General features: G+C 32.7%; 1 protein-coding gene across 8 annotated transcripts in view; it reads left to right on the forward strand.

Moving 5' to 3' along the window:
- The window catches only part of LOC124425770, a 213,089-nt gene that overhangs the window by 73,774 nt on the left and 123,801 nt on the right, over positions 1 to 15,514 (forward strand). For all 8 annotated transcript variants that reach the window (XR_006942568.1, XM_046966624.1, XM_046966625.1 and 5 more), the window contains one exon: positions 6,687 to 6,809. Coding sequence is in view for 7 of the 8 variants with exons in the window: in XM_046966624.1 (XP_046822580.1) it covers positions 6,687 to 6,809 (123 nt within the window). In the remaining variant the exon portion in view is untranslated. The remainder of the gene's footprint in view (positions 1 to 6,686; positions 6,810 to 15,514) is intronic.

Here is a 15,514-nt window from a genome sequence, read left to right on the forward strand (position 1 = left end):
GATGTTATCGAGGATAATAGATTGTTAATCGGGTTAAAGCACCACGCGTAACCTCGATTTATCGGTACAAAACGTTCGTTTTACGCGATTACACGCAACCTTTATCGAAATTAAAGCGATTTTCTCATTCGCCACGATCTTATCCAATGCACTGTCCTCTTTTATCCCCTCTCTTCGTCATTCTTCTTCTCTTTGTGAAATATATACATGTACATGTACATATACAATATGTATATACATAGGTATCGTTTGCTCCCACATATGGAGTCGTCGGAACATTTTAATCTGTTAGGAACAATCGATGTGCGAATTCCATAGGAAATCCTCGACAAATCCCTGGCAAGTCCATTTTGCGTAGCGATTCCTGTCGATGGAGAACGATTGTCGACACTGTTACACGCGCCGAAAACAATAACATCTCATGATCTGCTTGCCTGCTACGGATGAACAAATTCAACTACGTATACCGTACCAAACCGATAATTGAAAATCAGTGTCCCATATATCGATTCGTAGGATCGTCCATCCCCATACTTTTTCACCACCCTTCAAACCCTTTACGCTTCACATCGAACTCCACAGCTAAGTTGACTCGTTCAATCTCCTTTCTTTTCTCTGTACTTCCCTCCTTACTTCAACATCCTTAACTTCACTCGAAACGTTCAGAATCACCGTCGAAACTCTTTATTCTCAATACATTTTTCGATATATTTCATTCTATCTTTTTATCAACCGACTACTCGAATTCTTTTTTCTAAAATTCAATTTTACGTATATTTAACGTTATTACGATAAAATTTATTTTATTATCTGGTTTGAATCATAACAATATATACGTCTTTAATTTATATTTTAAATACCGATATACATATCTAACTGTATTTCATTGGTTATTGTATAATGCAACATTCAGAAATATATATATATATATATATATATATATATATATATATATATATATATGTCAAGTATGACGTTTAAGTAGTTGAGAAGTATTCGTGGAGTAAAAGTATTTTGGAATCGGATTATTCCGTTAATAAAAAAGAAGTGGAACACGGAGGAAATACATTATTTCTATACAAAAATAATCTTGTGTGCGAAACTTTTCTTTGATATCGTATATATTACCTAGCTACTAAATACTATGATGAACGAAGTAGTTGTATTGTAGTACTATTACGAGGTTTTATCGATCGCATAACAACACCCAGAGTAAAGTAATTCGATAAAATGCTATGCACTTGACCGACCACCTCAGTCGAAAAGCATTTCAATCATCAAGAGTATCGAAGTGATCATTGCAGGGTGTGCGTTACATGCGAATGAATCAAGTGCGCAATGATTAAATGTAATTTCCCCATACAACACCGGACACATTTCGATATGTTACAATTCACGAAGCGTATTTGACGAATTCTCAAGTTAATCAAACGAATCAAATCGAGAACGAACGAATCGTTTAATCATTCTTCGAAATTCTTCGAAAATCTCTTCTTAAACTATTTTATAACTACGTTCGGCAATTGCCTTTTACAAACAATTTTCCTTCTACTCGGAGTCCACTCGACTTAAGTTCATGGAGAAAATAGAAGTCCTTTAACGGCGCAAAGGAGGTCAAAAAAGTACGTGACGAGAGAATTAAAATGACCAGGCTTAAGAGAAAGATCGTTGAAAATGATAAAGAGATTGTCAGTCGTCCATGAATCTTATCTATTACTGAATCAACCTCATGGAACTGGTATTATTAATTCTTTTAGAGAGATTTATCTTAACCGAAGATTCACGAGATATTTTTATATTTTTCTTTCTATCTATATAGTAACGATAAGTTTATACCAAGTGACACAACCAAAGATGGATCGTTAGAGAAAGAAAGAAAGAAAGAAAAAAAAAAAGAATAACACAAAAGAAAAAAAAAAAGAAAAAGAAAAGATAAAGAGAAAGAAGTAGAAAATGAGGAAGGTGGAGACACGATGAAACAGTTGGGGTTACGAGAAAAGTAGAAAACTCGGGAGAAACGGAAGTAACTGTTCAAGCGGAAGTTCCAATTGCTAGCGAGATCTATATTTAATAAGACAGGAGAGTTATACTTTCTGCCTCGCATCGTAACGCAGTTCGAGTGCAAAAGTTTCACCCCCTGGAATTATCTCCGGCACCTTCCTATCCTCCTGCCACCCCTCCAAGAGATAATTAAATATATCCGCGCACGAAAATTCTCAAATGGATTTTCCCCGGTGAGGCCATCCGGCACGATAAGGGATTTTCCTTCCTGCGAACTGGAAAGCGAAAGAGAGACCCTGGAAAAAGTTCTTCATCCTACCTACCAACCTACCAACCTACCTACCAACCTACCTACCTACCTACCTACCTACCTAGCTACCTACCTACTTCTTCTCTGTCTGTCTCTCTCTCTCTCTCTCTCTCTCTTTCTCTCTCTCTCTCTCTCTCTCTTTCTCTCTCTCTTGCTTTCTTCTTTTCTCTTTTTCTTGTCTCTTTTATTGGTTCTTTCGTTTCGAAGACCCACACCCTTCTCAGACTTCGAAGACAATCTTACGGATATATTCGAAACTAATATCAATATATTGAGCCAAGTAATACGTTTATTTCTCATCACGAACTTTTCTTTTACTTATCGAAAAATCAAGAATTTTCAATGGAATTTAGATATTAGATATGTTATTTTAATTATATTTATTTTCAATTCATACGAGACGTTTGTTATAATATCAACATCAAATGGTTATTCAATAAAAAGGAAAAAGGAAAAAGAAAACGAAAAAAAAAAAAAACAAACAAGAAAGAAATAGAAGTTTAATTAAAAATGTTATCTCAATTTATAATCAAGTCTTCACGGGTAATAATTATCTTCAGAACAGCGATGGCTAACCGTGAATTTTCAAAAAGTTTAACTGAAGTATTGTAAATTATTAAAAACGAATTGAGTTTTTAAATCTTTGCAAAATGTAAAAAGACAAGACTCTTAATGTTAATTATTAGATTAGTACGACATAATTATTTATTTATGTAACATTAATTATACAATACTGATATAGAAAAATTATTATTTCAAAAGCAACAATCAATTTCGTATTAATTTCAAATAAAATTATATTATTTAATTTTGAGTTTATATTTTTTTTTGCCACTATAGATTGATTGAAAATTTAAATATAGAATTTATTTTTATTTTTTAAATTACTCCTTTGAAATCTTTCATTTGATTTTGGCCTATCAAAAAAAGAAATGTCGCCATCACTACTTTAGAATCTATCAATGGAGATCTTTTATCTGAAATATCTGATATATATATTTATTCAATATTTCTTTTTTTTTTTCAAAATTATCAATGAAACACGATTTTCTATCTTATAGAAATTACAAAGAGAAAATTATAAAAGAGAAAAGAAATGTTTTATAATTTTTGGAAATCAACAGAAGATTTGGACCTTTCGAGAGAAATCATTAGGCTCGATTTTTTATCTACTTATCGCCCTCACACAATTAGGTTATTCTGAGTGAACTTTTACTACCATGAAGCTAGCCACGAACGAAGGACGATAATTATTATGCCGCATAGCACGAGTTGGCTTGCGCAACGGCACTGCAACATAGAGCCTCCCCAAGGGCTACATTTGCTTCCACTTAATCTACCGAATCGTCAAACTGCGATAAGGAAAAAGTTTTCGTGCGGTCGGTCGTGTCGCGTAGAAAACAACGGTTCGATGCGTGCGTGAATGTTCTTAAATAATATCTCGATCATGAATAATTACTCTAAACCGGCCACCGTAATTTGACGATAATGATCGTAATAAGAAATACTTTCTATCTGTATACATATGTATACGTGCTACGTGCATAAGTGTATATGGTGTCTAATTTTAAATGGTGCAGCCAAATATTTCCGAACTTATTAATTTTATAAACAAATCTTATGAAAGAAATTATTGTTTGATTTTAAAGGGGAAATATAATATGTTATTACAGCTATTTCATAAAGTGCGTGCTATTGTCAAGAAATGAAAGTCATAATAATTTTTTAAAATAGAAATCGATATTCTAAAGTCTAACAAAAGTGATAAAGGATATCAATACAAATCCAATGAATACCTACAATGTATCTTTCCATTCATATTTCATCGATTTATGATGCTTTGAAGTTTAACGAACTGTGTAATTAACTTCGATGATATACGTAATAAAAATAAATAAATAAATAAATAAAAAAACGTGAATTAATGAATTTATTGATTATCAGATATTTACAGAAAAATTTATCACGTTATCGTTGAAAAATACATATTTTCCGTGATATTTGTAAAACTGTATAAAATAAACGTGATCTTAGAGATTTTTGGATAATAACATTTTAAAGAGGTATTTTTTGTCCCCTTAATAAAGGATACATTTCTTAGAAACTTTTTTACTCAAAATTAAATTTCCTATAAACTCAAAGTCTGGCTGATACATTTGAGATCAGTCTATATATCAAACGTTCTGTAAATACAGCTATTTGGATCGATTATCGATCATCTCTTAAATTGAATATATGATAAGACTTAAAACTATATTCAGACAAACTGTTCCTGTATGGTAGATAGCTTAAACTCAAGGCTATATAAAATTTTCAACGAAAGGGTTAAGGAATACTGGTTCGGTCAAATGAATTTATTATGTTCTTACGAAGTTAGAAACTTGTGGTAAAAAGATAAAATCAGATTTGGGTTACACGTAAATAATATTATAAAAGATTAATGATCCAATCATCAATGAACGTTTGTACGTATTTATAATCGTTTTTAATTCATCTTTCCTTTTAATATCGGAAAAATATTTTTATCAGATTTTATCTATTAACGCGTTTAACAAATAGAATCGTACGTTTTTCTTTTGTAATCGATCATCCGATGCAATTTACTTTCATCGTATTATCATCAAACTCATGCACGAATGACGAGCTTAGGTACGCGGGAGAAAAATTTGTGTCGTTCGCATGAAACGAACAACGATTACAAAGGCGTGTGTAAACGTGACGTAAGATTTAAAGAAAAAAGAAAAAAGTAACAGAAAAGAAGATCAAGGGAGAGAGCGAGAGAGAGAGAGAGAGAGAGAAGAAAAGAGAGAAAGAAGCGAAAGGGGTAGAGAAGAAGGTTGCTGTAATGTGCAACAGGGAGGAATAATTATATCGCGAAAGGAAGAAAGAAAGAGAAAGAGAGGGAGATAAAAGAAGAAGACCAGAGACAAAGGGTAATAAAGTGAAATGGAAATATTATTCCGTGTAACTCTTCTGCCTTTTTCTCTCGCTATCTCCTTTTGCTACTATTTTATGACTTTCCTTCCCTTTCTCCGTTTCATCTTTTTATTGCGCATCAATAAACCACGCGAATGATTTAAGTTCCAAACGTGGACGTTTCAAACGGCCATTGACATGATCGAATAATTATCATGATCATAGTTGCACTGCTCGAGAATACTCTATGCTATTTTACCTCGAGAAATTTCGTAGAAGGAATAAGAAGGGATAAGAAATTAATAAATTTTTTTCTTCCTTTTCTTTTCTTTTCCTTTTTTTTTTTTTTTTTTGTTTTCTTTTTCATTCATTCGGGACGATCGGCAAGTTTACGATTTAATTTCGACACTCGCAACACACGCTCTTTCTACGAGATAAACGAGATTGCATTTTGGCACGCGAACGGCGAACTGGTTTCGTGTCGATAATTATAGTTTATCGCGACGAGAGAACGTACATTCGGTGTTTCTCTCTCTCTCTCTCTCCCTCTTTTTTCTTTTTCCGGAAGTTCAATATTCATTTGCATAAAAAGGAAGAAGAAAAACAGAAGTTCGGCTTCGCTTTCTCGGAAGATCGATGAATCGCGTCTCATATCTAGGTATTTAATTTTTTTCGATAATATTATTGAGTATCATTTAAAAGGAAAAAGAAAAATAATTTTGGACATGATTATTTCGAAAGAAAATACAATCACAATTTTGAGCCACGTTTTTCCTTTCGAACAATTTTGAATTTCCCGCGTTTCGCGAACGTACGAAAGAAGAGAGATCGAACTTAGAAAAATCTTTCGTTTCGAGTTGATGATCGCAAAAATTCATTTATCTCCGTGGTAGAGTCTCGCGAGTTGAGTCCAGAACAGAACTGAAGCTACGAAAGTGGCACCGTTATATAGAGTGTGCTTTATGGCCGGTTGCACCGGTGGCGAACGTTTCGTAATTAATTGCAGCACCCAGGAGTCTTCTTTTATCGACTTCCGTTTCGCGAGTGGCTCGTAAAAATCCGTAAGGGCGTGCGATATAGCTCGCTCCAAATCGTCTTTTTTTTTTCTCTCTCTCTCTCTCTCTCTCTCTCTCTCACTTTCTCGTTTTCTGTTTTGACCTTTTTTTTTGCAATTTTTCCGTCTCCATTATTTCACTTTTCATTCATTTTCGATGACATTTTCTATATTTAATTTATGTGTATTTGTTTCGCATATAATAATATCTACGATTAATACATATGATTCTAATGGAAACGTATTTTCAGCTAAACAATCTTGCAAATGATAACAAATCCTTTATTAACTCCCTATATTTCATCAGATTAAACTAAATCATAAAAGACAATAAATCAGTAGCGCGTACAATAGGATAGGAATAATCGACAAATAATTATCGATGCATTCGCTCTATTGTTTTAGGATCCGATATCAAAAAGGGTGTCGCTATATTGAATTGCCTCTACGCTCGTCAACTTTGTTTCGAGGATCCATCCTGTAGTGCCATTCTCGAAATTATTCCACGTGTCTGCGGTCCAGAATTAGGTGAGTACAAAAGCTTTATACAGTTTCTTTTTCTTTTGTATTTTTTTCTTTCTTTTTTGTTTGCTTCTTTTTTCTTTCTTTTTTTTTTTTTAAGTATGTATTATTACCATTGAAAGCACGAAATTTTGAATGAAGTAACTGAGACTAAACCGAATCTGCGGACAGACAGAAAGAGAACGGTGATTCGGTCGATTTCATATTTTCTATCTCGTTTCAACGTAACGAGAGGGATGCAAATGAGAACGGCCGAAGAGACGGTCGACGACCCCGTTTCCCCGCCATTCTTTTTTTTTCCTTCTTCTTCGCTCGTTTTTATTTTTTCGTCGATTCGTTCTCTTCAGCGTGATGGAAATCGCGTTATGCTTTTGCGACAGACGGCTCTGACGTAAATTGTAAATTATTCCTAGCTACTGGTACCTGTTAAACGAATCCTTCTGTTATTTCCATCGTTTCTCTTTAGTTACGCTCGACATTCTCTTTCCTTTGGATGATTATGCTAAACGATAAAGTGCGACTTTTTACAGATTTCTTTCGATTTACATAATTTAGAAAAGAAATCCGCCGGTCGTCTCGTTAATTAGAGACATTAATTAAATTTAATCGTAACATATATGAAATCCAATCTTCATTTTATTTGACATAATGGACCAATATAAATTTATTAAAAACCATGAAAAATAATAAGGCGGAACGTATTATAACAAATAATTCTATGGTTTGTTAATAATATCCTATGATATAATATGCATTTTATATATCATGTAAATTATTTTCAAATCGTTTCAAACAAAAAGATTTATATAGGAATCATTAATAAGATTAGTGATATTAGATGGAAAGAGTAACAGAAAGGTAATATTTTCGCGATTGATTCTATATCGTTCAAACTTAAATTACGAATATTATATGTATTTTACATTAACATTGAAATATTTGAATTAAATACATATCAAATCGAATAATTATTCGATGATTCGATACGGACATATTAACATTATTTCGAAGGTACTTTTAGATATCGATCTTTCAGAATAGTATCCATGCAGACTAATTACAATTTCCTTATACATTGAATGGTTCATTAAAGATAGATATCTTTAGAGAGTTAGAAAGAAAGTGGGGGAGACGGGGAAAGGAGTAGTGGATTGGGAAATAGAAAAATAGACATAGAAAAGAAGTGGTTTAATAATTTCTTCCAGATAAAAATGGAATCGACATTGAAGTTTAAGTCGAAAAGCTTTTATCGAGCACTTAAGAAATCAGAAAGTAGCGATACTTTGACATTCTCTAGTAGATTCTTGTCATTTAATGTTCTACCTTTATACAGTATCTTCTGCGTTAGAAAGTTCTTTATCGAAACCGATTCGTAGAATCATCGTACTCGCAAGTATCTCAATCTATCTTCGAAAGGAGCACGTTCCTTTTAGTGAGAGTTGAACAGAAACGTGTTCATTCCGTAGCACCCAAGCTAAAAGCGATTTTCCTTGAATGCTGAAAACGATCGACAGGAATGGTCGACGATTACGGAGCGTCGAAATTTTGGCGGCTGGATGCCTTCATCTTCTAATCTGCTCGCTAATTGTCTTTGCGAATTGCTACCCCGGAGATGTGCAATCTCTGTTCTAGATGGCTCTTATCGATCGAGTTCTGGCCAATTGCCGTCCAATTAGGCGAACGAGGAGGTTACAATTATTGTCAAAATAAAAAGCGGCAGGGCGCGCGACTGTTTCGTAGCGTCTATCCGAAATGCATTAAAAGGCATCCTTGTAGCATAGAATCTGGAATGGGAGGGTGGATGAACACGGTAGCACTTACGAGTGTACAACGAAGAGTATATACAAACAAACAAACAAACAAATATATATATATATATATATATACATGGAGCTCTTGCTATCGAGTGAAACGCTTTATTTTCCACGCGAGTGCAGTCGTGGATTAACCAGAGCGTTTTCTCTTGCCAAGCTTGAAGAACAAAACTGCGAAAAAGCCGCGGTTGTTCACTGGGTCACAAAGTATTTCAGAACTAAATTAACCCATTCTCAATTCGGCCGGCCAACTAAAGCCTCATATGCTAATTAACGCTGGCGAAAGCTCGATCTTTCAATGGTATATATTTTTTTTTGATTTTTTTTTCTTTTTTTTGTTTTTTTTTTTTTTTGTTCTATGAACGCGTCTTTTCGACCGTAGAAAACTAACATTTATTCGCAAATCGTGATTTCCTTTTATCTCGAACAAATTATTGTTCCCATTTATCGCCTTTTTTCTTTCATTTTATTCGTTCGTTCGTTCGATATACATATCTCTATATCGATGATCACTTTGGAATCCATTTCGATCGATGATCGCTCGATCGTATTATCTTATTATATTTCACTCTCGTTAAGGGTTTCTAGATCGACCGCTAACCGAGCACGATAATAACGAAGCTCGTAACTTTCTATCCGATTATTACGTTAGCACGTGCCGCATCGTAATCGAGTTATCTCAGAAATTTCACACTCGTTTACGCCCCTTCGGTATCATCGATATTAATAATGTCGAAACATTTTGCAACTTCGAAACGACGACGATGTCTACGTATCGCAAACTTCTCGTTTGTATAATAATTCAAGATCGGTATCTATGTAACTACAGATAGGATATCTATCAATCCGTGCCAATTCTTGAAAAATCGAATTCATGCTATTTTGTAATGTATCATCCATTCATCGTAAAAAGAAACTTGAAAATGGATCGAGACGTATGAATTCGCTTATTCTCGATTATTTTCTTTAGTTGTATGTTCATACGTAATACTATCGGCGACCACTTTCGATAGTACTTTTTACAACTCGCTTAGATATTTTCTGAGTAGCCGAACGTTCGCCTCTTTGGAGGAGTTGCTTGAACTGTGCACTTGACAGCCTAGCGACTACCTCTTGGCAAGAGAGGAGAGAGAGAGAGAGAGAGAGAGAGAAAATGAGAGAGAGAGAGAGAGAGCCGGGTGACGTTTAGGAAAGCGTATGTCGATTTGAGATTTCCAGTGCGTCGACACATATATACCTATACATGTGTGTGTATATGTGTATGTATTGCACGGTTAAGCCTCAAGTATACGAAGTCAGATCTTATAGAAGAGCTACGGAAATGCTCCAGAGTCCTGCATACATTCTCAAAGATACTCGATAAATGTATTCTGTCCTATATATACATGACTTTGTGTGTTTGTGTATGTGTGTACATATATGTATGTACTTGTTGGAGGTGTGATCGTGGAAAGTCTTTTCACGGTCGGCTATCGTGCGAGATCGAGGCTTCTGGCCTAGGTTGGCTATGATGATAGGAAGGCTAGACGGTGGCGTTCCAAGTATGCAGCTATCCGAAGTAATAACGTGTCGAGCGTCGTATGCTATAGTATGCCTAGACTCCCTTATTAAAAGGCTTAGCTGGCACTTTGGACTTGACACTACTTATGGTCGTTCGATTATATTAGAAATAACGATCGTGCTTCTGAAATGCTAAAATACTTTTGAAAAAAAGTACGTATTGTTGAAAGATAAATGAGTATAACAATGAGGACTATTTTAACAATTCTATTTCCTCGTGTATTCATTAATCAAGATCAATGAAAGATATGAAACATATGAAATAAATTAACAACTGTTATACTATAGAATAATACGAGTTATTGTATTGTAGAGTGCATCTATTCTTTTTTTTTTTGTTTTTAGCCTATTTTATCATCGAAGTAAAACTTAGATAAAAAAAAAAAAAGATGTCTCGTGCGAACGTTTGAATTAATTCTGATTTATGGGACGGTACTAATCCCTACGTCGTTTCGAAGCTTATCTCTTAGCTAGGGCGCAAAGGGTACGCAAAGCGTTCATTTCGATCGATGCTCAATGGTTATCGATGGTCGATGGTCAGCAATACCTTAAGCTAAATTTATAAGCGACACCTTCTCGACAAGCTCTGAGCTACTTTTCTTTTGATCGTGTACTCGATACAGTTGAAAAACCACAGTAAAAGTTTCTTATAGCAGGACGAATCGATTTATCGATACCAATACAAGTATTCCCGAGATAATATAATCAACCTTGATTTAAATCATCCTTCAATTTCTTATTTAATATATTTTCTTTTTTTCAATGATCATTCAGAGAAATGATTTCTTTTCTCATAATAAAAATTAATTTAATGAACATTTTATAAGCGACGTGATGTTTCTAATTATTTACATTATCATTCAAATGTAGCCCGTGGAAATTACAGTATCAACACGATTACACGAAAGCGAGGTTTACGCTTCCATGCGATATTCGGTCACTCCGATTAAAGGTAAAACCGAGCTGGCACAGGAGTCGGCGGCTGTCGTTCGTACTAATGCATTCATTAGGTGAATTGGTTTCAACAATCATATCTAAACCAATGATTAATAGCGGATTTTGAATTATTCCTACGATCGAAACGATACCTACATTAACGAACTGTGTCCTTCGTTAGGTAACACTTTGGCACATTAACGATCACATTTCGATTTCATAGGAATTAGTAAAAGTCCAAAAGCTTTTATCATTATTTTGTTATTTTTGTTAAAACAACTTTAAATGCTGTTGTTTAAAATAAAATTGATAAGAATACATCTCGAAGGGGAAAACTTTTAACCGTGGCCTACATGGTTGGACCGCATGAATTTTGAATAGGCTTTTAACTTTGAAATGGGACACCGTCAGAGAAAATGAGAGAGAGAAAGAGAGAGAAAGAGAGAGAGAGAGAGAGAGACACTATAAGACTTGGGAAAGAAAAAGTTTTCTTACGCTCGAAACAGCTGGTCCACGTTTGAAACACGCCGAAACATTAAACTCTCGTATGGAGGTAATACGAGACTCAAAGTTATTATAGATTTTTAAAAAGCGAGTATATCATTGTCTATATTATTATAGCAATACGATATATAGAATAAAACAAAATATTTATTTTCCAATGAGAATGCCGGGAAACTAAAATTATTTTTTCTATTAGATTTTTGCAAGAGAAAATGTAAATGGGATGAACTTATTGCGAATTTATAATTTTATTTTTAATTATATTCTTTGTTTTTTGACATAAAAAAAGAATTGTTGCAGGTATAAAATGTTATATTTTTGTAAACTATATATAAAGAGAAACGATTTTCATGAGAAATAATGATTCATAATAACTTTTTATGAGAATTGGATTTAAAAGATTTAAAAGTGGTAAAATTAACGTCAATGGTAAACCGCCTGTACGAAGACCTAAAAAATTTCAGAGCGATAAATTGCAAGTAATACTTCTGTATAAAGATTGGATCAAAAATTGGTTAGAAAAGTTTGCAGATATACTTGGAGTTAAAGCATTAATCTCAGCGATTAAAGTCAATTGAGAAAATTCAGTGGGAAGGTAAATAGATTTCGTATTAATGTACCGATCCTGCTGCACGATAATACTAGACCCCCTTATACTGTTGCTGCGATTAAAATAGCATTATAAAAGTTTAAGTAGAAAATTCTCGTGCACTCAGTTTATTCACCAGACATTGCTCTATTTGATTTTCATTTATTCAGATCGATGCAACGCGGCTTCTTCGATATATGTTTTGTTAATGCCACGAAAGTTCAAGAATAGGTCGATAATTTTATTGCCCGCAAAAGAAATACTATTTTTCTTTTTTTCTTTTTTTTTTTTTTTTTTTTTTTTTACAAATCGGATTAGAAAATTCCTTGAGAGATGGCAAAAGGTTGGTAGAAAATTAGAGTAGATATTTTGATTGAAATAAAAAAGAAAGGAAAGAAAAAAGTTTTCCTTTTACAGTTAATTAAACAAACAATCTGGAAAATCGAGCATCGCTCGTTCAATAAAGAAAGATAAGACCATAAGAAATGTTTTCTATAGTTATTCAATTACGTTGTTGAAGTTCTCCATGTTATCAAAATGATTGCCATTAGTTTCTCTTCGTAGTCGAATTTATTTGGATTAACTTCCATGATGTTTAACAATTCTTTTCGATTATTTCACTTCTTCATTCAGGAAAAAGGGAAACATACAGCATTCCATATTTGTTCTTCTTCAAACGATACCATGTTTTTCTTATTAAAATTGAAATTACGATGTTTCGTAGGATGTTCGTCAGACATTTTTTTCATAATTCTCGTAGTAATGAATAAATTTTAATGAAAATTGTATGTTTGTCGTTAAAACAATCATATTAATGTTCGACGAAAATTATAGCGTACCGCATCAATCTCAATGATAATGATAAAATCATTTATATCTTATGCGTTATTTCTTCCGTCAGATATGAGAAGCAACTAAGGTTTAAAAAACATTTTTATCAAAAACATTTTTTTCAAAGTAATATCAAGCATTCACCCGGTACTTCATGTCAGTCGTACATCAACCTACTCTCTCTTTCTCATTCTCTACCTCTCTTTCTCTCTCTTTCTCATTCTCTACCTCTCTTTCTCTCTCTTTCTCATTCTCTACCTCTCTTTCTCTCTCTTTATTTCTCTCTCTCTCTCTCTCTCTTTCTCTCTCTCTTTCTCTCTCTCTTTCTCTCACTCGTTTAAAGTCTTATAATCTGTTTTACAATATTATTTGTCTTGTGATATTTTCGCAAGTTAAATAGCCTAAACTTTCCGTCGTATCATAAAGGTCAATTATACAAAATTTCAACTGAATTGAATTAAAAATAGTAGTAATTTTTGGAGAAGTTATAAACACACAAATTAATCCTTTTGTATTAATAAGACAAATCTATAATAATTACTCGTTTAATAATGTAAGATACAATATGATATTAAATAATTCGACGAACTTTTGCGAACACCTAATACATTTTTAGATTTCAATGTATGTCATTTTAAATGATATTGTAAACATAACAGAAATCTATGAAAGTAGAACTAGTATACAATCGAAAAGAGAAAATTTTCATTTAAAATATTCTTCTATAAAATAAATAGAAAAACACGTTATTCAAAATTGATAGTTCGACATATTTTCTATACGTACATTGAAATGTTTCCAATTTTTATCGTAAGAATTACTTTACAAGATATTTTCTTCAACATTACTTTAAATCGTCATTCTTGGAAAGAGAGATCTTTCGTCATTTGTGTTTGTCAGATATATATGGGTGAGTAAACGTTGGGTTCGGGATCGATGGTGATAGAAAGGGAGAGAGAGAGAGAGAGAGAAAGAGAGAGAGAGAGAGAAAAGAAAAGTATGATCGAAGAGCAAAGACGGTATAATCCTAGATAGCACGCACCATTTATTTCAATTCGATCGGTTTTTTTTTTATCTAAGATAAAGGATCTACGTGAAGAAAAGGTGAGGAAAGAATAAAAAGATTGAATCATTATCAATTTTTCTGTTACTCTTTACGAGTTGAAACTGAGATCGAAAATTGATAAAACTTTTATTTAAAATTTTCTTTAATGACGAAAAAGTGCTAGACATCTTTCATACTATTCATGAAATTTCTATAAAATACTGAGAACATGTCATTGAGTATACAAATAAAATTTCCAGAAATATTTTTGGCCGAAATGTAATTAAAACTTTTTAACGATGAGGCAATCTAATGATAACATGAGTGCTTAGTTCGTGGATGAGTAGTATAAAGTAATATTATTACCTTAGCTCGCATCTCAGTTCAATGAAAGCTCAAGTAAACTTGAGATTTCGTTAACGTATTTTTTATATACCAGAATATTGACCAAATGTACTATGTTTATTATAGTTCAAGAATGTTTCAACAGTTGCGGTATATAATTAATTTTCGGTCGACGAATTCATATGTAGGTCCTAATTATATAAAAAACGGTGCTCTAAGCTCAAGTTATTGAAATTTGTGAATGATTCGAAGAGCGAAAGTTTTACGAAAACAAAATTAGCTATGTATTACCATACGATCAAACTTTATTTTGACGAAAAAAAAAAAAAAAAGAACACGAAGCCATACGGCAAAGTAAAAACTTTTATAAAGACTTCTATCATTCGAAAATATGTTCTATATAATTTCAGAATATAATAACACGAAAAGGAAGTAAGCTAAGAAAGAAGAGAGAGAGAGAGAGAGAGAGAGAGAGAGAGAGGAAAAAGAGGAAAAAACAAATAAAAATATGTATATGGACTTTCTTGATACAATGTAATTCTTTGAATATTTATCCATTTCTTGTTAACGTACATTTATATTATTATTGAATGAAATAATAATTAGAAATTATAGATAAATGAACTACCAATTCGAAGAGAAACCATCAAACAAGTTAATTAAATGCTCACCATTATCTATTTAATTCTAATTAATTGACGAGAACTTTCAATTAATTTCGAAGAAAAATTACATCCATGTTGGATATTATTAATTGATTTTGTCAAATGTAGATCGATATATTGTGATAGATTCTAATATATACGATTATGATTCATAAACAGGTTACGACTATTAATTACATTTAATAAATGTTATATGATTGGATAATTCTTTGTACGTATGCTTTATTCGATTTTATTTTTGCTAAATATTATTATAGATTTTATTGAAATAAAATTACAGAATAAAAGAAAAGAGAAATTAACAAAATCTTATGCTTTTTATAAGTTAATCACGTTTGTTTATTGAAAATAAAATAATTTGTCATATTTCCTATTACTTCTTATTACAATTTTCATCTTACTTTTTGTAGATTCTCTGAAAT

This window comes from Vespa crabro, chromosome 7 (assembly GCF_910589235.1).
Source record: "Vespa crabro chromosome 7, iyVesCrab1.2, whole genome shotgun sequence".
Classification (NCBI taxonomy): Eukaryota; Metazoa; Arthropoda; class Insecta; order Hymenoptera; family Vespidae; genus Vespa; species Vespa crabro.